Source organism: Plecotus auritus, assembly GCF_963455305.1.
Source record: "Plecotus auritus genome assembly, chromosome: 5".
In the NCBI taxonomy this organism is placed as follows: Eukaryota; Metazoa; Chordata; class Mammalia; order Chiroptera; family Vespertilionidae; genus Plecotus; species Plecotus auritus.
Genome location: NC_137776.1, coordinates 57,039,058 through 57,061,336, shown reverse-complemented (window position 1 = coordinate 57,061,336; position 22,279 = coordinate 57,039,058). Strand labels below are relative to the sequence as shown.

At 36.7% G+C, this 22,279-nt stretch overlaps 1 protein-coding gene across 14 annotated transcripts in view; it reads left to right on the top strand.

The window, feature by feature from the left end:
* SLC4A10 (solute carrier family 4 member 10) overlaps positions 1–22,279 on the top strand; it is a 276,790-nt gene that overhangs the window by 154,985 nt on the left and 99,526 nt on the right. For 5 of the 14 annotated variants that reach the window (XM_080668214.1, XM_080668213.1, XM_080668211.1 and 2 more), the window contains exons 7-9: positions 8,491–8,582; positions 9,536–9,625; positions 20,305–20,462. In XM_080668214.1, coding sequence (XP_080524340.1) covers positions 8,491–8,582; positions 9,536–9,625; positions 20,305–20,462 — 340 coding nt within the window. The remainder of the gene's footprint in view (positions 1–8,490; positions 8,583–9,535; positions 9,626–20,304; positions 20,463–22,279) is intronic. The other 9 variants (XM_080668207.1, XM_080668206.1, XM_080668217.1 and 6 more) reach the window with 3 other exon arrangements.

The window sequence follows — 22,279 nt, the reverse complement described above, 5'->3', positions numbered from 1 at the left end:
CCACACCCCTTTTGAATTTGTTAAACTTCTATCAGCTATAAGAGTTCCCAGTTTTAAAAGATAAATATTAATGAAAAATAATTGCAAATGCTTTCCTAGAAAGACTCTGATTTCCACAAATGGACTAGAGTATGTGTATTGTCAGCATGTCTTATTTTATATAATTTCACTTCTATTTTCAGGCTTCAGAGATGCCTTAAATACAAATGCATGACAATGAATTTTCCTCAGACTTTCTTTATATGGGAATTTTACCTGTTTTCATGCTATTGAGTCAAATATACTACACAAAGAAGTAGAATAAATGATAAATCAATAAATATGGTACTATTGTCTTAAAACATAGAACCAGTTCTTATTGGCAAAATGATTTTGGAAATACTCATTTGACTTTCTAAAGACCCTTCAGTGACTGAATATAAGTTATTGTTATGTAGATGAGTCTGTAGTTGTGCATATATTGAGTTCAATAAAAGTGTTATGAGCATTTTATGGTCTATAAAAAATTTGTATTTGTAAATTTCACTGAACACCTTTAGAATTTATAACTGCTTCAAGTCACCTCATATGTTTGAAATATATCCATATTCTAAATTATAATTTGCTTAAAATATATTATATGTAAAAATGACACAATGAAGCTTTTTTATTTCAAGACAATATAAATGTAGCACTTTTACTATTTTTGCAATATTAGTATTTATTTGGCATGAAGTTATTAAGAAAACAGACTTGGATATTTTACTAATATTGGCTATGGGCTTATGTCCACAAAATTCCAAAGACCGTATTAAATATTCCCATGAATTAATTTTTGGGACTGCAAGCACATTAAAAAAATGTCTGCCTTCACTTCATTATTTTAACTGGAAAGCAGAGCATAAAATATATGTCTATAAGAAGAAAATGCATTTATTCAAAGATGCAAGGATTTTGGGCTGGTAACTAGCCATAATTTATATCTCAAATTTCACTGGGGATAATGTTTTCTATAAAATAATTTTATTGCATTAAGTTCTTGGAGGAAAGAGATTACTGAATTCATTAGATGAACCGTTTATTGTAATATCATGTAAACCTGGACACACTGTTTGTTATTTCTTTAAACATTTGTTAAACATAGAGATGATAGAATTAGAGCCTTGAATCACAAATCTCCATATAGATACATGTAGATACAACGTTTTGTGAGAGCCTGTTTTTTGTCTTATTTAGACAACTGCTTAGTTTTTCTGAAAACTAGAATGTGAGTAGTTCTGAAGTGATCCTGTCACCATATGTACAATCAGCCTTTATCTGAACATATACAGACCCCTCGGAGGCATACATTATGATAATAAAAACTTGGAAACATTTCTAGTAAGATTCATACATCCAATTAAGTATTGTAGACTGTGCTGTCAGAAGTGGTGTTCTAAGCCTAGGCCTATAACACCTCCTTATGACTCTGTTTTGCTTCCTCACACACTTTGCATAATTATGTGTATTGAGAATTCTGAAAATATGTATAGACTTCACCAATTTAGAAATAAATTTATCCAGAAGTGAAAACAGTGTGAAAGACCTTTATTACTAAGGTTCTCAATCTGCTTATGAACTCTAAAAACTGACAAACTTTTGATAAACAAACATCGAAATTCATAGCCATAAACACAGATTTGGGATTCTGTTTCAAAATATGCAATAGAGATTTATTTTTTGTTTGTGTGCAGTAGCATAGAGAGATGCAAAAAGATTTCAAAATGTACAAAAGGGAATAACAATATTTTTATTATTTAAAAATATATCTTCAGTAGATAAAGATATAAAAAGATGAACTTTTCATTTAAGATTATAGACTAAGGATTAGAGGATTTTCTAGCAACTTGAAAACAGAAACATTTTTCTTCCTAAGTACAGGCTAGAAATAAGTCCTCTCTTCTTTAATATGCTTTTGTTTTGGAGGCAAAACAATTGAAACTCCCCCCAAAATGAACTGATGCTTATGTAAAGAAGCCTGAAGGAATGATATAGAATAAGGTCTCTACTTTCTGAATTGACTTGATCCTTTAGCATGCTACCTTGGTAGTATTCCCAAGGGTTACACATTCAGAGAAGTTTATCTGAATTTCAAATATGGATCTTTCCTACTATAGATTTTATGTATTTGTAAGATAGTGATTTCCTTGGTCCTCTCCTCACAAGCCCGAAATATTTTGTTCATAATATTTTTAGTGATTTGTGGTAATGTATTTAATCTCACCTCCAGATATTACACTAGTTTTGCTTTTTTGTATAATCATTTGCTTGGTGTTCTGCACATTCTCTTAAGGGCTAACATGCAGAATGCTATGGATTCACTATGCATTTTTAATGCCACCATGCTGTGTTTAACTTTCACTTTTCATTAAGCATCAAAACTGTGAGCATTAAATGTCTGATTCTGATGTTTCAATAAAAAATGACAGTTACATTTGGCAAAACAACAGCAAAAAAATAATAAAAAAATAATACCTTCTTTAACATTACAACCCTGAAAAGGATACGGGAAGAAAATACTAAAAATGAATATGTGATTATTCTTTCAAACTGGAAGGACTTTCTAAAAATAAAAATAAGACTTTTGTGTTAAATAATCTAGAAAAAAATCAGTATTTGTATTTATAATTTAGGTTATGCATTCAATTATATTTTGAGACATTTGGATTATAAATCTATTATAAAATAATAATACCTTAGAGATATAGTTTATATTAAAAATAATTTAAGACTGTTAGTTTCCTTAGGTATAGGGTTTTTCATTCCACTGTGTCTTTTACTAATAATTCTAACTCTAATTTTTTTCCTTCAGATATTTCTTTTTCTTCCTATTCTGAATACTTTCCAGTTGTACCTTAAAAAATGTTTTTAAATTGATTTCAGAGAGAGGAAGAGAGAGGGAAAGATGGAAAGAAACATCAATAATGAGAGTCATTGATCAGCTGCCTCCTGCACATCCCCTACTAAGGATTGAGCCCACAACCTGGGCATGTGCCCTGACCAGGAATAGAACCGTGACCTGCTGGTTCATGGTTCAAGGCTCAACCACTGAGAAACACTGGCTGGGCTCCAGTTGTACCTTTTATTTAAGATCTCAAAGGAATTACAGAGCAGAAGGTCTCTGACTTACTTTCAAAACCATAGTTTTACTGGAGAACATTTAGATTTGGAAGGATGGGATATGTCTTGACTCTTCTGGTCTACATAGATTTCAGCCCTTACAATAATATGTGCATATGTATTGTGAATGATTTTTATTTATGGCCTTTGGAAATCAGTTTTATTGCTTTGTAAGCACTACTTTTAAAAATGTTGGACTTTTTATTTTCAGAGGTACGATGTTTTTATGTGTATTTAGATATTTATATGCTTTCTTATTTTTAAATACTGTGGTCTCATAAGTAAGATACCAAAAGTTAAAAATTATCCTTCACAATGTTCTACCTTTGAAGAAATAAAGCTAGAATAGTAATTCTTAGAATTACTTGGAAAAAACAACAACACAGTAAAAGATTCATTTTGAAGACAGAATTAGACATTTTATAATAAATATATTTCCCATTGTTCCAAAATGTCAAGATAATATTGTAGACACATTTGATGGCTGTTCAGAAGCTGTATTATTGCTACTGAGTTTTGGAATGTCAGAACTAGTTTTTAACTGCAAAACTATTTCTAGTATGATGCTTTTAAATTTGTTATTTCTTATATTACATTAATTATTTTCAGGCATAATAATTTTTTTCCAGGTTTAATTAAGTGCATACTTTTTATGTTTTTGAAGTGCAGCTCACTTAATCAACATTTTCTAAATATTTAGCCTTTCTTTCATGTTTCCTATTTCCATAAATTAATGTATTGTTACACATGTTTGTAACTTTGTCATTCATCTTTATATTTCTTTATTTTGCTCTGTCTTGTGTCTGTCTCTAACAGGCTCATCTCATCTCTGTACCTCCCTCATCTCCTACCCTTTGGGTACTCTAAATGCGTTGAAGGTTTCTGAGGTAGTGTAAACCAGCTTGGTCTCTAGGTTAAAGTAATGTACCTCCATGTCTTCATCACAGTTTCCTTCTATTACACATGATTTTCAGTACATTGAGCAGTAGGAAATAATTATATTCTTAAGTGATATATTCTCTTATTGATTTGAATTTGGCCAAATAGAAATTATGGTGCTGTTTTACAATACTTATGTATATAATTTATTTGAAGACAAAGAAAACTATAGGTAAGGACTAAATACTTAAAGGTTTTTTGACAACATATTTTATTGTTGTGTTTCAATAACATGTTTTAATGATACTGATGTTACTTAAAGTAAAATTAGTACTTTTGACATAATCTCATGTTACTCCCCTACAAATTTATAATAAGAGAAATGGCTATGCCAGTTACACAATGGACTTAGTGGAAAATCTATGGATTAGCAAGTAGAAAAGCAGAGCTTCCATATTCTAGTTAGTAATCACCTGAATTATTCTCAGTTTTCTCCTGTGTTTGTCCCACATCTTTAATGATTTGCCTTGGAAAACTTCTTGTCTATAATAACTTTATCCAACTCATATATGATCCCTACATAGAGGTCCAGAGGACAAAATGAATTCATGATTCAAAAGAAAATTTATTCAAGCAGTTACTAATATGAATACTAGATAATGTGCATTTTATTGATAAAATATATTACATATATCAAAACATATAACATTAAAAATGTGAACTCTTTGAGTTTAAAGGTTTGGAAAAATAAACACATATGGTAAATATATAGAATGATGTTAGGTTTCTCAAATGTTTACACTTAAATAGCCATGTACTCTTCCCAGTTAATAATAATGGTATTCATTTTTTCATCAGTTTTTGAATAATTTACCCTGAATGTAATGAAGTTACTGAGTTAATAAGTGTCTTTTAAAATTGCTTTGGATAGTCAATTTCATGTCTCATAACAGATATGATTAAACATTGCAATGACATTTACTTATAGGATATATTAATATGAATAGTGATCAGGGGGTGAAGTGATGGTTATGTAAAGAAGCAGGCAAAAATCATGTATGTTCACAAGTATTGTGGCATAGTGATTAGACCAATTATAAAAAGTAGCATTCATAAAATATATATATATATATATATGCTAAATCTCAACTTTATACTATTTTGTCTTAGAGGAGAAAATAGCCCAGCACATTCTTTGTTATTCTTTTAGGAAACATATTCACTTCTGTTGGAAGGAAAATCCTGTATCTGAAAATTGTCATTATATGAACTACTATTGTTTTAGACATTCGTGAGAAAATAAGGGATGCTCTTTTAAAACCTAAATTTACTGATTCTTCTTATGTAATATTTGAGTTAATGAAAGTCATTTTGAAATTCAAGCCCATCGCCTTCTTTTGAAAGGCAGGGACTATTGCAGTAAACTAAAGAAATTAGTGCTTAGACAAATAAAGATTATAGTTGATAACAAAATTATAAAAAATAATTTATGAGATTTCCAATAGTTCAATACATTATAATTCACGTGTGCATTTTAGTTTGATAGAGAGCAAATAAAATTTTAAGTTTTATTTAAAGGCTTGTATTTTTTTCAAAATAACCCAAACCAAACTTGTTTAATTTTAAAATAATATTACCCATATATTTTTCTCTATCCTGCTAAGTTTTCAGATACTGCTTTGAAGATATATAAATTCAATATATATTGTTTTATGTTAACACATTAATGTACATATTGATAAATAAGTTTTGTAGGACTCTTTAAACTTTGTAAGATATTTGGTATATGACATTTGTTATTAAACATATTTAACTACTAATATTTACTACTATTAACTATTACTGCTGAAATATAAGAGATACCAAATTTGTAGTTTATATTGCTAGACTGGTAGTTTTTAAGCTTTTATTATTATTTTTAAATGTATTTTTATTGATTTCAGAGAGGTAGGGAGAGGGAGATAAAAATATCAATGATGAGAGAGAATCATTGATTGGCTGCCTCCTGCATGCACTGGGGATCGAGCCCACAACCTGGGCATGTGCCCTGACTGGGAATCAAACTGTGACCTGGTTCATAGTTCGACAGTCAACCACTGAACCATGCTGGCTGGGCAGTTTTTAAACTTTTTTTCCTGTATTAGCATACGTTCTATGTACATATCTAGAATCCAGAACTAGCAAGGAAATTACTAACATCTAATATGTCTCCTGCTAGTTAAATACTCTCCACTAGGTCATTATCAATAGCCTTAAAATATTTATAAGAAATAATTTTCAAATACCTTCCCAATTATCAGCTTTATGAGGTAATATTTTGTGGAATTTTCATCATATTATAACAAAAAAATCGTAGAACAATAAATATCAAAATATATTAATATTTACAAGATATAAAACAAGTAAAATGTTATACTTTTAAAGTATATATATGAAAACATAGGCTATTCAATTTTAATTTATAGCGTATTTTATATACAATTAAATTTCTTCAAAGCCAATTACACTTAATTAACTCTCTTTTTGTGTGTTTCTTGCTGATTGAATTAAATGATTGTTCTTCCATGTATTTTATACCACATCAAATAAATTATTAAAAGAAAGCAGATATATGTTTATTTAATTTTTTAAGCCTTGAATTTCACCACTCAATTTTACAGAACATTCAGTAAATTTAGGTTTAAATATATCTAATGTTCTAACTCATGAAAATATGGAGAAATGATGTGAAACTGGTGATTGAAGACATCTGTTAGTAGCACAAATGCATTATGGAAAAGGTTTTTTAAATTAGCTATTATTTTGAGAATGATAAATTAAATGGCTGCTAATGAACAGTTCACAGTCATAGCTGCACATTGCAGTTAGAAATGGGAGAATGAAAATAATCGATGCTGCTTAAGTCTATTATTTCTCGAAAATTATACATGTGTCTTGGAATATGCTAAAATCAGAATTTGTGTACATGGTTTGAGGCACATTTGCTTTAAAAAAGCATATTAAAATCTTCACCAAATGTATTATTTTATTTTGTTTAGTGAAAGCAAAAAACTATCTCAGTTCTAGAAGAATCTTAAACCCATTACTTTCTGGCAATATAACAATTTTAAAACATAAAAAAATTGTATCTATTAGTAAATGGCCCATTTGAGAGGCTTAATAGTGCACAGGATAAAATTCGAGTAATATTTGAAAGTAAGTTATAAGTGTCTTAAATCACACCTGGTAATTTCTGGGTAGTGAAGAGTAAGTGGGATTTTGGGAGAGAATTTATAGAAAAGGTTTTATTTGTATATGTCCTAGTAGTTTAGAGGCATTCAGATGAGTACAGACTGCAGTAAGTGGAGATGAAACTGCAGGTGAATTTGAATAAAGTTGGGATTTAGGTAGGTAGAGAGAAGAACTAGGCAGACACAAGAGAGTGTATTCCCAACGTATAAGACTAATGAGAATAGGAGCAAGTAGTTTGGAGTAAGTTATTATAAATATGGTCAAGGCTTTAAAGCTGGGTTGTCATCACTCATTTCACAACAAAAGTAACAAATAAGTATGAAGAGATGTTAGGAAGAAGAGAGATACATGTGAAATCATGCAGATCTCTTTAATTTTTATCATTGAATTGCTAAACATGGAGAGCTTACAGATAAGTTTAAATTAAAAAATGTTTCATAATTAGTGGATAATGGAATTTAATTACCATTTGCTAACCATTGTCATGTTCCCAGATCTGCTGTCCACTTAGCTAATGTCATAATCTTCACTATAATTTGGGAAGGATGACAAAATAATTAAGTTCCTGGTTAGTGTTAATGGAAAATTGATATAATTCAAATCTATTGATCTTTTCTCTGCAGACCAATATCAGTATGCTTATGCAATCGAATAGTGACAAGCATAAAATCATAATCACAGTGTTTGTACTGTATGAACACTCTCATATAGATATCTCTGAAAGTTGTCAAAGAATTTTTTCTCATTAGTTTGTTCTTTCAGATGCAATGGAAGCTACATGTATGCTGTGTGCTTTTCAGAGAAATATTCACCCTTTTTTAAAACTATACATTTTAAATTCTTTAGTCTGAGCTTAAATCATAATAGATGTCTACTTTGTTATTTAAAAAAATATATATGTATATATAATCAGTTTTGGATAAAATGTAAAAATCAATGATGTTTCAAAACCATGATTACTTTTTAATATTTTCATAGGTGATCTTTCTTCATAAGGAATAACTATTTAGTTATAGAGTTTTAACCTGGGAATTGGTTTACATTTTCTTGACTGAATTCTCCCATTTCTTTCTGTAACTGATAAATAAGAATATTGATAGAGTTCTATTTATATTGAACCTTCATGCTTACCTCATAAACTCATTAAGAAACTATATTAGTCTAGTTTAATTCATATTTCACTCAGTATGTCTGGAATTATGTAAGTAATTGTTTGTATTCTATAATAACAATCTCTTTTAGCAGGTCAGGTTGTTTCTCCACAGTCTGCTCCAGCCTGTGTTGAAAATAAAAATGACGTGAGCAGAGAAAACAGCACAGTTGACTTTAGCAAGGTAAGCTTTTCTCCCTTTCATTTAAGTAAGCTGCTGAATTATTACTGAAATTACTACACAATTTTTTGCGTGCACATTTTTTTGTTACTTAGCCAGAGCTAGATGTTGTTATAGCGTTGGCGTTTAAGTTCATATGTAGCATTTTACTTACTCACAAGACCAAACGTGTACATTTTAGGCATAGAGTTTAGGTTTGAGCCACTTGGTATAATGTATCCCTTCCAGTAAAAAGAATAACTGGACTTCACAGAGAAATTCACGGAAGTTTATTATTTAAATTTTTGCTGTTTTTTCGAAGTTACATTTTCCTTTATTTAAGGAAAAACAAATCATATAAAACTTCATTGTAGTAATTCAGAGAAAGGCATTAGTGTAAGAAAACACTAGAATATGGTGGAACTGAGCAAGGTTTCCAATAAAAACATAATAAAGATGGACTGTTGAGGGATACATCTAATTGGAGCCAATTCAAATGCAATCTTAAATTATTATTTACTTAAATTATTCTAAGAAGATAATGAGTCTGTGAAAATAATGGGATTTTAGTCAGCAAATTCCTGACATTGTGCATGTGCTATTGTGGGCTATGGCAAACTAGCACTTAAACAGCAATGAGGAGTCTCAATACTGACCAAAAATAAAGAGGGTCAACCATTCTCTTTATCTGAGTGGCTGAAACAGCAGTAACTCAGAGTGTGTGTATGTGTGTGGTTTCCCCTACAAAGTCTGTAGCACTGGCAACGATTATAACAGTGGGAGGAGATGGGGATGGGAGGCACCAGTAAAGTTCTGAAAAAAGTAATAGCAATCAGCTCCCCGTTGCTGTTTCAGAATCCCTCTGCTAATGCCTAAGAGGTCTGGGTCTAGTCATGTGCATGCTCGCCCTCTGGTGCCTGGCGGAGTCTCCGTGGCAGCGCGGTGTACCAGTTTAAGTCTGTTAATTATGCGTGCAGGGACTGGGAGGCCAACAAAAGGGGCATACTAGTCCCTGTGGGATGAAACACAGGCATGAAAAAGGACCTCCGCACCAGCAAGAGAGAGAGGTGAGGGCATACTCGGGCTATGTTTCCACGACGGTTCAAAGTTCATTTCACTGTATGGAGGCATGTGATTCAAACATTAAGCCAGTTCAAATGTAATCCATTTGTCTTTCCAAAAACTATCTTTTCAAAGCATTACATCTTCATTCATCTGCAAGTTGGAATAAAATTGTTGCAAACTGCCATACATTTAATTGCTGATATTCTTCATTTGAAACATTATCTTAAAAGCAGTGACAGCCCTGAATGGGTGGCTCAGTTTATTGGAGTGTCATCCTGTATGCCAAAAGGTTGCTGGTTCAATTATGGTCAGGGCACATATGGGAGGCAACCAATTAATGTCCCCCCCCCCTCAAAAAATTAATAAAACATATTTGGGTGAGGAATGAATGAATAAATAAATAAATAAATAAATGCACTGACATAAGAAATTGCTTATTTATTTATACAGGTATTTACAGTACAACATGGGTATATTTAACATTCTCAAAAAATAATAATCAATTTTATCCTTTCAACTAAATTACCTTTAACTTTTTTTTTAAAGGATATAATCCTTTCAAACTGAATTTTATATCTCCATACCATTTTACTTTTAGTTCTCTGACCTATCTTTGGCAGCCTTAAAAATGCTTCACATTTAAAAGAAAATGAATTTTGTCAAGCGGAGACTAGTCTTATCCTCAGGTCCCCCCAAACAATTAGAACTACAGGAGAGTGAAAAATACATTTTCTTTCCTTTAATCCTTTCTTCTTATTGCATTTCCAATCATTTGTCCATTTCATCTTTTAATAGGCAAATTAAATTTCTAGAGCCCTCTACTCAGTACTCACCTTCTATATTCCTCAGTCTCTCACCCCCAGCATGACACCTTGGAAAGAACATGGCTTTTTACAAAGATCATGAGTTCTAACTCTACCATTTATAACCTATCCGATCTTGAAGGAGTACTCTGAACTTCAGCTTTCTCATTTGTAAAATAAGAACAATAATGTATAATAATGTTGTAAAAATAAAATAATATAGAGAGAGCCTGGCAGAGTGCTGGGAATGTAGCAGGCATTGTCCACTTAAATATTTTCAATTTTAATATGTAGATTCCAAACCCCAGTCAAATTTTGAGATGTTAAGGGTAAAAAAAAGTCTTTATTCATGTCATGTGACTTGATCCTATCTATATTCAATCTACATTTTTAACCCTTCCAATAGAGAGGCCCATCAAACTTCCTAATTTAAGGAATGTTTTTGAATATAATCTAAGTTGTCAGGTTGTCACTTCCTATAATATTTTAAAAAGTAGATGTGTCAAAACACTCTATGTCACCATTTCTTAAATTAACATGTAGAGGGTGGATATTTTAGTATTTCCCAAATATTGGTGGCATTTCTTTTATTTCTTTTTTAAAATTTTTATTTTTAAATAAATCTTTATTGTTCAGATTATTACAATTGTTCCTCTTTTTTCCCCCCAAAGCTCCCCTCCACCCGGTTCCCACCCCACCCTCTGCCATTACCCCCCGCCCCGCCACTGTCCTCATCCATAGGTGTACAATTTTTGTCCAGTCTCTTCCTGCACCCTCCCATACTCCCTTCCCCTGAGAATTGTCAGTCCACTCCCTTTCTATGTCCCTGATTCTATTATATTCACCAGTTTATTCTGTTCATCAGATTTTTTATTCACTTGATTTTTAGATTCACTTGTTGATAGATATGTATTTGTTGTTCTTAATTTTTATCTTTACCTTTTTCTTCTTCCTCCTCTTTTTAAAGAATACCTTTCAGCATTTCATATAATACTGGTTTGGCGGTGATGAACTCCTTTAGCTTTTTCTTCTCTGTGAAGCTCTTTATCTGACCTTCAATTCTGAATGATAGCTTTGCTGGGTAGAGTAATCTTGGTTGTAGGTTCTTACAGTTCATCACTTTGAATATTTCTTGCCACTCCTGTCTGGCCTGCATAGTTTCTGTTGAGAAATCAGCTGACAATCGTATGGGTGCTCCCTTGTAGGTAATTAACTGTTTTTCTCTTGCTGCTTTTAATATTTTTTCTTTGTCTTTTGCTCTTGGCATTTTAATTATGATGTGTCTTGGTGTGGTCCTCTTTGGATTCCTTTTGTTTGGGGTTCTGTGTGCTTCCTGGACTTGTAAGTCTATTTCTTTCAGCAGGTGGGGGAAGTTTTCTGTCATTATTTCTTCCAATAGGTTTTCAGTATCTTGCTCTCTCTCTTCTTCTGGCACCCCCATAATTGGGATGTTGGTACGCTTGAGGTTGTCCCAGAGGCTCCTTACACTATCTTCATATTTTTGGATTCCTTTTTCTTTTTGCTTTTCCGGTTGAGTGTTTTTTGCTTCTTTCTATTTCAAATCTCTGACTTGATTCTTGCTATCCTCTAGTCTGCTGTTGGATCTCTGTATATTATTATTATTATTATTTTTTTGAATCATATATGAGCGTTTATTCCAATACCGCCGGCAGTATCATCCACAAAAATCTGCTCTGCAGCACCCCCATAAGCCAGCTGCTTATATAAGGCAGGACAAAGATTCCATGGGGAAGCAGGGATTTCAGGCATGGAGAAGTAGGCTATGCAGGCTGGGTTGGAACTCCATTGTTTGGGCAACTAGAGTGTTAACCTTTCCATGATATTAGGCAGTTCTTGATTGAGAATGGATCATATTCCAAGGTTGACTCCCAGGTCCTGGGGGCGTACAACTCCCAGCTAGGTTAGAATGTCCTTTCTTTAACCAGAACAAGGCAATCATGTTAACATAGCATGATTAATATTTCCCATAACCATAGCTAGCCCCCAATATTCTGTTTCTGCCCCTAACACAACCATCCTCTACCCTCATATAAGAGACTCTTGCTTCTTACTAAGGGCTGCTGTAACCTCAGTCGTCTTCCCTCCTTCAAGATAAGAATCACTCAAATCCCCAGTCAGAGAATTACCTTCACTTCCTGACAGCATCCAATCCAGAGCAAAGCCCTGCTTCTTTAAAGCCTCCCTGAAATCATCTAACAAAAGCCCAAGTCCTGTAAGTCCTTTCGGCACCCTCTTTTCCAGATGCCCCCACAGTTCCCCATCGTGTGTATTCTGCATCCCTGGAGTGAGTATCCAATTTATTCAATTACAGGTGTGTCTCCAGTGGTCTTTGACAGGAATGGCATTGACACAGGTATCAGACATTGATGGATCATTGAGCATAAAATATTATTGTCAAAAGTTATGAGATGTTGTTCCCCCAAACTAGTTGAAGATGACAGAGAGAAAGAAAAACAGTGGTTTTCTCTGGGAGTGAGGATGAGTGGTTATAAGCTGAGAAGGGACATGAAGCCACCATTCAGGGAATTGGAAATGTTCTACATTTTTTTATTATTTTTTATTTTTTTTAAATTTAATAAATCTTTATTGTTCAGATTATTACAATTGTTTCTCCTTTTTCCCCCCATAGCTCCCCTCCACCCGGTTCCCACCCCACCCTTTGCCCTTACCTCCCCCCACACTCATCCATAGGTGTACGATTTTTGTCCAGTCTCTTCCTGCACCTCCCCATACCCCTTTCCCCCCAAGAATTATCAGTCCACTCCCTTTCTATGCCCCTGATTCTATTATATGCACCAGTTTATTCTGTTCCTCAGATTTTTAATTCACTTGATTTTTAGGTTCACTTGTTGATAGATATGTATTTGTTGTTCATAATTTTTCTCTTTACTTTTTTCTTCTTCCTCTTCTTAAAGAATACCTTTCAGCATTTCATTTAATACTGGTTTGGTGGTGATGAACTCCTTTAGCTTTTTCTTATCTGTGAAGCTCTTTATCTGACCTTCCATTCTGAATAATAGCTTTGCTGGGTAGAGTAGTCTTGGTTGTAGGTTCTTGCTATTCATCACTTTGAATATTTGTTGCCACTCCCGTCTGGCCTGCATAGTTTCTGTTGAGAAATCAGCTGACAGTCCTATGGGTGCTCCCTTGTAGGTAATTAACTGTTTTTCTCTTGCTGCTTTTAATATTTTTTCTTTGTCTTTTGCTCTTGGCATTTTAATTATGATGTGTCTTGGTGTGGTCCTCTTTGGATTCCTTTTGTTTGGGGTTCTGTGTGCTTCCTGGACTTGTAAGTCTATTCTTTTACCAGGTCAGGGAAGTTTTCTGTCATTATTTCTTCCAATAGGTTTTCAGTATCTTGCTCTCTCTCTTTTTCTGGCACCCCCATAATTTGGATGTTGGTACACTTGAAGTTGTCCCAGAGGCTTCTTACACTATCTTTAACTTTTTGGATTATTTTTTATTTTTTTTGCTTTTCCGGTTGAGTGTTTTTTGCTTCTTTGTATTTCAAATCTTTGACTTGATTCTTGCATTTCTCTAGTCTGCTGTTGGGTCTCTGTATAATATTTTTTATTTCAGTCAGTGTATGTTTAATTTCTAGTTGGTCCTTTTTCATATCTTCGAGGGTCTCATTATATTTATCGGCCTTTTCCAGGATATTCTTGAAAAGCCTTATAACCGTGGTTTTGAATTCTATATCCAGTTGTTTGTTTTCCTCCATTTCTTTCGTTTGTAATCTGTTTCTTTGTCTCCCCATTTTTCACTGATTCCCTGAGTTGGTAGAGTAGCTTTGTGTGCTAGGTTTCCTATATGGCCCAGTGGGTCAGCCTCCCCAGTTAACCTGAGGTGAACACTCTTGGTGCACCCCTTTGTGGACTGTGTGTACAGCCTTGTTGTAGTTAAGTCTTGATTGTTGTTGGTATCACTGGGAGGAATTGACCTGCAGGCCAGTTGGCTGTGAGGATCAGCTGTGTCTACACTCGGAGATTTTCGGTGCTGGAGACAGCCTTATAGGATTAGCCTTGCCAGATTGCAAAAGCCTCTGTGCTCAGCTTGGAAGGGGTGGAGTCTCAGGGCAGAGCAGACAGTCTTGGCTTCCCGTCAGCCCTGCCCTTGCGCGAGAGTCTCCAGACCTCTGCCTTCCGCGGTTCCCGAGTTTCCGCCTTACAGTCCAGATTTCCCCCGTAAGAGCGTGGGTCCCTAGGGGCTCGCCCGGAACTGCGGTTCAGTGCAGTGGGAACTGGGGTTCAGTGCAGTCAGGAGCTTCTGAATCCCTTCCGCTAGGGATAGCCTGTGGTAACCTCCGCAGTCAGTCTTTGTGCACACTCGTGCCTCCAGACCCCTGCTGCCGCGGCTCCCCTGAGTCTCCGAGTCTCCATGTGCCTTTCTCTCTACCTGACAGTCCAAACTCCCCCTGTATGAGCCTGGGTCCACAGGGTTTCACCTGGAACTGAGGGTCAGTGCAGTCGGGACTGGGGTTCAGTGCAATCGGGGGCTTCCTCCCCTCTCCCGCCAGAGAAAGTCAGCCAGGCACTCCGCCGCCCTTCCTCTCTGTGTGCGTGTGTCTCCGTACCTCAGTTCTTTGCCGCTCCTTCTCCGTGAGCTTTCCTCTTTCCTTCTAGTTGTAGAATTTCCACTCAGCCAGCTTTCCTGTGGTTCTGGATGGTGTCCATTCTGTCTTTTAGTTGTAGTTTTGAAATTGTAGTGCGGGGCAGCAGTTTAGGTGCTTACCTATGCCGCCATCTTGGTTTCTCTCTGTATATTATTTTTTATTTCAGTCAGTGTATGCTTAATTTCTAGTTGGTCCTTTATCATATCCTCGAGGGTCTTACTAAATTTATCAGTCTTTTCTAGATAATTCTTGAAAAACCTTATAACTGTGGTTTTGAACTCTATATCCAGTCGTTTGCTTTCCTCCATTTCTTTCATTTATGGTCTGTTTCTTTGTCTCCACATTTTGGCTGCTTCCCTGAGTTGATAGAGTGGCTTTGTGTGCTAGGTGTCCTATAGGGCCCAATGGGTCAGCCTCCCCAGTGTCCTGAGGTGGACACTCTTGGTGCACCCCTTTGTGGGCTCTGTGCACAGTCTTGTTGTAGTTAAGCTTGATTGTTGTTGGTATCACTGGAAGGAATTGACCTCCAGGCCCATTGGCTGTTAGGACCAGCTGTGTCTACAATGGGAGAACTTCTGTGCTGGAGACACCCTTATGAGGCAAGAATTGCTTCAGTGTGGCTTTGCTGCTCACTGAGTCTGCCCCCTGAGTGTGTCCCTTATGGATCTGAGGTGTTGTAATCTGGATGGTCCTACTCTGACCCCTGGGTACAGTGGCTCTTGGATCTCCAAGAAGGTGCTAATTTAGCCTCTGCCTAAGGCCACCCAGCAGGAGCTTGGGAGAGATCTGCAGATTCCTCTTCTTTGTTTGGGTTTGGAGTTGCCCAGATGAGGCCCAGCTGTGAATCAGTGCAAGCTGCTGCAGGATCTTGGGCCTTCTTTTGGATGTTCTGGGCCTCACTGACTCAGCTGCAGTTTGTTAGGTAAGTTTAGATTTTAAAGGACCAGGCCATTCATATGCAAAAACCTCTGCGCACAGCTGGAGTGGGGTGGAGTCTCAGGGTAGAGCAAACAGCATTGGCTTCCCGTCAGCCCTGCCCTAAGAGGCCCCCAGGTCTCAGTGTCCCATGGTAATGGCTACAAGCACCTCTGAGAGAAAGCCGCCCTCGAGTTCCACCCGCTGCCAGACAGTCCAGTTTCTCCCCATATGGGTCTGAGTCCCCAGAGTCTCACCCGGAACTGGAGTTCAGAGCAGTTGGGAGCTTTTGTCTCACTTGAAAAAGACAGCCGCATACTCAGTTGCCAGCCCTCTCCATGTGCGTGCCTCCATACCTCTGCCTTTACTTCTGCAGCTCCTCTGAGTCTCAGTGTGCTTTTCTCTTTCCTTCCAGTTGTAGAATTTCCACTCAGCCAGCCTTCCTGTGGTTCTGGATGATGTCCGTTTTGTCTTTTAGTTGTAGTTTTGAAGTTGTTGTGCGAGGCAGCAGTTCAGGTGTTTACCTATGCCGCCATCTTGGTTTCTCCACATTTCTTTTATTTCAAACTAGAGACCTGGTGCACGGGTTTGTGTACTGGTGGGGTCCCTCAGTCTGGTCTGTGGGGATCGGGTCGAAACCAGCTCTCCAACATCCCCCAAGGGGTCCCGGATTACGAGAGGGTGGTTCTCGGGTGACACACCCCGGAATCAGGCTTTCTCCTCTCTTCTCCCAATTTTATGTGACTTTTTCTCTGTATCTGTCTTGCTTCTTTCATCTCACTTTACCCTAAGTTTGGTGGTAACTGACGACTTGTGGGCATTTAGCTGCAAAATGCAATTATTTAGCAAACAGGATTTACTTAGCCTGGAATCTAGGCGGTCTAAGGCAGGACTCTGCTCAATATCAGGCTCCTGCCCAGGCCCTTCCACCCAGGTGGAGTCCTGTGGCAGTGGGAACCTCCTTCTTCCCACCTGAGCTGCTCCTTCGCCTCCTTCCTTCCCTGGAGGTTGCCCTCTGGTGCTACTGTCCGCCCAGAAGGAGGGAAGCCATGGCTGTTTTCCCAGCTGAGAGTGGTAGTGGGAAAATTTGCTGCCTCCACTGGAAATTGATATTAAGTGGATGGGCCAGCACAGGCACCAGACGTGGGGCTGCAGCTAGTAGGCCCTGCACGTCTCATCATTTAGTTAATCAAGTCAAAAAGTTTCTGTATGGGCCAGACCCAGGACCTCTGCAATGGGCTAGAAGCCTAGTGAGGAGCCAGACCCGAAGTGGGAAGCCAATGGACTAGAGGCCTGGTGCATGGATTCGTGCACCGGTGGGGTGCTTCAGTCTGGCCGGTGGGGATTGGGCCAAAACCAGCTCTCCAACATCCCCTGAGGGATCCTGGATTGTGAGAGGGTGGTTCTTGGGTGGCGCACCCTGGAATCGGACTCCCACCTCTCTGGTTCCGGGTGCATCACCTGAGAACTGCAGGTGCCAAGTCACCGAAGCTCGGCAGCTCCTGCATTGAATGTCTGTGCACATCATAGCTACCAGTCAGATGGTCAAATGTTTGGCTGGTCACTTAGGCTTTTATATATATAGATGACTCAAAGAAACATTCACATTATTTTCTAGAGAAAGAACTTTTTTCTGCATCTATTTTTAGTATGTGAAACATAGTATAAAGAGTTAGATGATTAAATCCTTGAACTCTAGGAAAACTCAAAAATCTCCTCATTTAGAAGGTGAGAAAGCTATATCCCAGAGAGATTAAGAGAGCTGCTCAAGATCTCTGGTTGGTTAGTGTCACAGTGCCATTTCCCCCCAGAGAATCCCTATTACTTTTATTATACTTCATGTAATGGGCTTAAGACTTAAACTTTCCCCTAAAGTCCCATCTGTATTTCCTTAACCTATCAGTGTGTGGCTTGACCACACTTCCAGTTCCACCATGATCTGTTTACCCTTGTTCCCTAGAAATATAACTGTTTCTCACCTACTGCTTATGCACCAAATGCCCAGAATGAAGCATCTTTCTCTTAGCAAAAAGGTCTGGGGAACCTAAAAACAGGGTGTAAATCCTGATTCATAAGAGAAGAAATCCTTGATTTCTTCAAGGTCCTATTCAGAAGAACTGAAAATCCAGGATTTTTAAATGTTCATTCCAAGTGATTTTAGTCAACTTGAGGATTATCTTAGAGATGTATTCAATCTAGTTCCTTTCTCAGAGGTCTTTTAGGCAGTTGTAATTTTATTACGGGTTAAATTGTGGTCCTTAAATGTGACCTTTTGTTATATTAAAAGGTAGTTAGTTATATTGCCAAATAAGGTTTCTTAATGAATTATATATTAACACAAATACAAAAATATAGGGATGCCCCCAAGAATAATCCTATCTAATAAAAGAGTAATATGCAAATTAACCATCACTCCAACACACAAGATGGCTGCCCCCATGTGGTCAAGATGGCTGCCCCCATGTGGATACAAGGTGGCCACCACAAGATGGCCAGCAGGGGAGGGCAGTTGGGAGGGACCAGGTCTGCAAGGGAGGGCAGTTGGGGGCAATCAGGCCTGCAGGGGAGGGCAGTTTGGGGTGACCAGGCCAGCAGAGGGGGGAAGTTGCGGGGGACCCAGGCCTGCAGTGGAGAGCAGTTGGGGGGGACCAGGCCTGTAGGGGAGCGCAGTTAGGGGCAAACAGGCTGGCAGGGGAGCAGTTAGGCATCAATCAGGCTGGCAGGGGAGTGGTTAGGGGGTGATCAGGTTGGCAGGCAGAAGCGGCTAGGGGCAATCAGGAAGGCAGGCAGGCGAGCAGTTGGGAGCCAGCAGTCCTGGATTGTGAGAGGGATGTCCAACTGCCCGTTTAGGCCTGATCCTACCGGTTGTTCGGTTGCTTAGGCTTTTATATATATGGATGGATGGATAGATAGATAGATAGATAGGCACTTTTGCTTTATTAAATTATTTTTTTCTTTAAAGTAGAACATTTGTTCTAGTTGATATTTTTAGTGGAGTACTGCAGATTATTTTTATATTTAATCCTTAGGATAAAGTATATACTCCATATAATGAGTTTTATGTTTTGTGTCATCTTTGTTTTATTGATAAATTAAGTAGTTATAAACTTTCTAAATAGCTATGCTGAGGTCTTGATTTCAGAAAGCAACATATGTAATGTAGTCACTAAAGTCTGGCTATGGGCATTCTAGGTACTCCTAAAAATTCTAATATTTTTAATTTTAAACTTCTTGGAAAAGCTATTCTCATATCATTAAACTTGCAGAAGAATTGCCTGGCCCCTTAAAAAAAATCTCTGCCTCACTTATATTTGCCAGAACTCTTTTCTCTCTCTTGGCTATTCCCATTTTGATCTTTGGCCTCCATTTAATTGACACAGAGCATAAAACCAATTACTAGAGCAGACAAAAATCTTATTCTTCCTATAAAGTGATTTCCATAAAAAGCAACTCAAATGAATTAAAAACAAGAAATAGGCCTTGCAAAATTGACTTTAAAATCACTGCTTGGTTTGCATTGAGGCCCTGTGCATAAAATTGAACATTTACTCTTAAGGACAGTTTACAATCATTTTTCAGACTTCACCCCTTAAGCATTTCTTCTTGTTAATGATCACTTTTGTGTTGTGTGCATTCATTTCAATCACAGACATCTCATATCAGAAGTTCAACTATGGCTCTTCAGCCACCCCAAATGTTAATATTTATATTCTTTGTGGTTTTTTTTTTACTCTGCTATATCTAAATTCTCTGATGAGAAATTAAAATTGAAGAATGATCAGGCTAAGTATAGAATGTGAAGGATATAGAATAAAGGTGAAGACTAAAGTAATAATTAACACTGTAAGGAGAAACATGTTTATATTTCTTTTGAAATAGGTATATTTTGAGTATTATTAAAATGTATTATGCACAAAATTTAGATCATGCAACCTAAAAATATTTAAATCTATTGGAAAATGTGAATTAAATCATGACTCAAGCATATTAATTTAATTGAGCACATGCTCCTTTCTCCCTGAATATTTCAAGATTGCTGATACTGAAGAAGTTTCTCTTAAAGATATTAAATAGAGAACCTAGACTATTCAGCTTATTGATGACAAGTTAGAAAAAATACACAAGTAAAGAAAAAAAAGTTATTTCTAAAGGGCAAAAGACGTTTAACTATTTAAAAATGTGTTTAAACTATATACATATATAAGCTATATCTATTCAAATGATACAGTATTTATTGATGAATTACAGTATGTGAGGCACTGTGCTAGCATGTAATATAGTGAATTTTTCCCATTTTGATTTATCTTATTTTGCTCTGTGATGCTTGCAGGTTGATCTACATTTTATGAAAAAGATCCCTCCTGGGGCTGAGGCCTCAAACATCCTAGTTGGGGAGCTGGAGTTTCTGGATCGAACCGTGGTTGCATTTGTCAGGCTGTCTCCAGCTGTTTTGCTTCAAGGACTGGCTGAAGTCCCGATCCCAACCAGGTGAAAAGTGTAACAGCATCTTTTGCATTTTTCTTAAACCATTTTTTTTTTTTGGTGGGGTAAAAAACAAGGAGTAAATATAATTTACTCTGAGAGTTTTTTTCTAGAAACGAATCCACAAAACTGTTGTTTCGTCTTGCTTGTGGAGAAGGGGAAAAAGTTCTTTAAAAATTATTCTGTTCTTGACTTAGCTAGTTTGGCTCCGTGGATAGAGCATTGGCCTGCAGACCGAAGAGTCCCAGGTTCAATTCCAGGCAAGGCCACATGCCCAGGTTGCAGGCTTGATCCCCATTAGGGGGTGTGCAAGAGATAGCCGATCAATGATTGTCTCTCATCATTGATGTTTCTGTCTCTCTCTTCCTCTCCCTTTCTCTCTGAAATCAATAAAAAATATTTTAAAAAATTATTCTGTTCTTTCCTCTTTCCTCTCAAACTTTTATGTTTTCTTTTAGTCATGTTCCTCTTCTCTAAATACCCCGATCTATACCACTATATAAATCCTTGATTAAAAGTGATAAAGTGTTAGGCTTTTCTCTAAGATTGCATTTGACATGGGGCTACCGAGGATCCTGTATACGAGTGTGGTCAAACTAAAAAAAAAATAAATCAGTTTTCAAGTTTGGTTAATGCTTGAATAAGTAGGCCTTCAAAGTACATATACGTGGCATCATTAGGATAGTCCCTGCTGTATTTAATGTACTGTATGTTTTAATCTTAGGCACAGTGTACTTCCCATATATAGAGTCTGAGGAATAATTGGTAGAAGCATCATGGTGCTGTGGCTGAATCCAAATCAAAAGCACAAATTTAATATGATTATCTGAACTTGTTTCTCTTTGAACTATGCATAAAACAATTTAGGGATAGTATAAACTGAATTATAATTGTTTATAATATATCTATATTTTGTGGATATAATACTATTCACAGGCAAAAATATGCAGAAAAAAATAGTTGACTTTAGCACATTAGGTTCCTAGCAATTCACCCAGGGACTTTGTTTTCTTCCCTTTTTCCTCCATCAAATGTAATTTCTATATAAAGACAGCCTTTCACTCTGATCCTATTTTCATAGCAAAACATATCACTCTGGGCCCCATCCTTCAAATGACTGGGGCCGGTCGTGTAATGCTCTGTTTCAGATGCTGTAGTATGACTCCTCTTCCAAACATTGAACGCCTCGGCCAGGTTAAGATGACGTAAGGTACAGGTGCCGTGGCATCTGGGTTTGTAGAACGTTTCCTCTATGAACCTTTGGCCTTTACGTTAGATTACATCATTCTGTGTGTGTGTTTTTAAATATATTTTATTGATTTTTTTAGAGAGGAAGTGAGAGTGATAGAGAGTTAGAAACATCAATGAGAAAGAAACATCGATCAGCTGCCTCCTGCGCACTCCCCACTGGGTATATGCCTGCAACCAAGGTACATGCCTTTGACCAGAATCGAACCTGGGACCCTTGAGTCCGCAGGCCAACGCTCTATCCACCAAGCCAAATGGGTTAGGGCTCACTCTGTGTTTTGATTATGGATAAAACATCCCCAAATACGGAACAGTTTAGTCAGGAGAGGCCTCATTTTGGAAGAGCTCAACTAGCTAGAATGGGATTCAGTGTTTGAGTACCTGTGCCTGCATCTGGTTTAAGGAAGGAACCTGGTTACCATTCAGGTTACAGAGAGAAGTTCAACCTTTTGGAGGTCTACTGAGACTTTTGTACATACCTACTTTTATTTAAAAAGGGGGAAGATGAACTGAGGCTATTAAAGTGGCATATGACTGTATAATTAAGGCCAATTTTTCTACATAGCTGTTCTGTA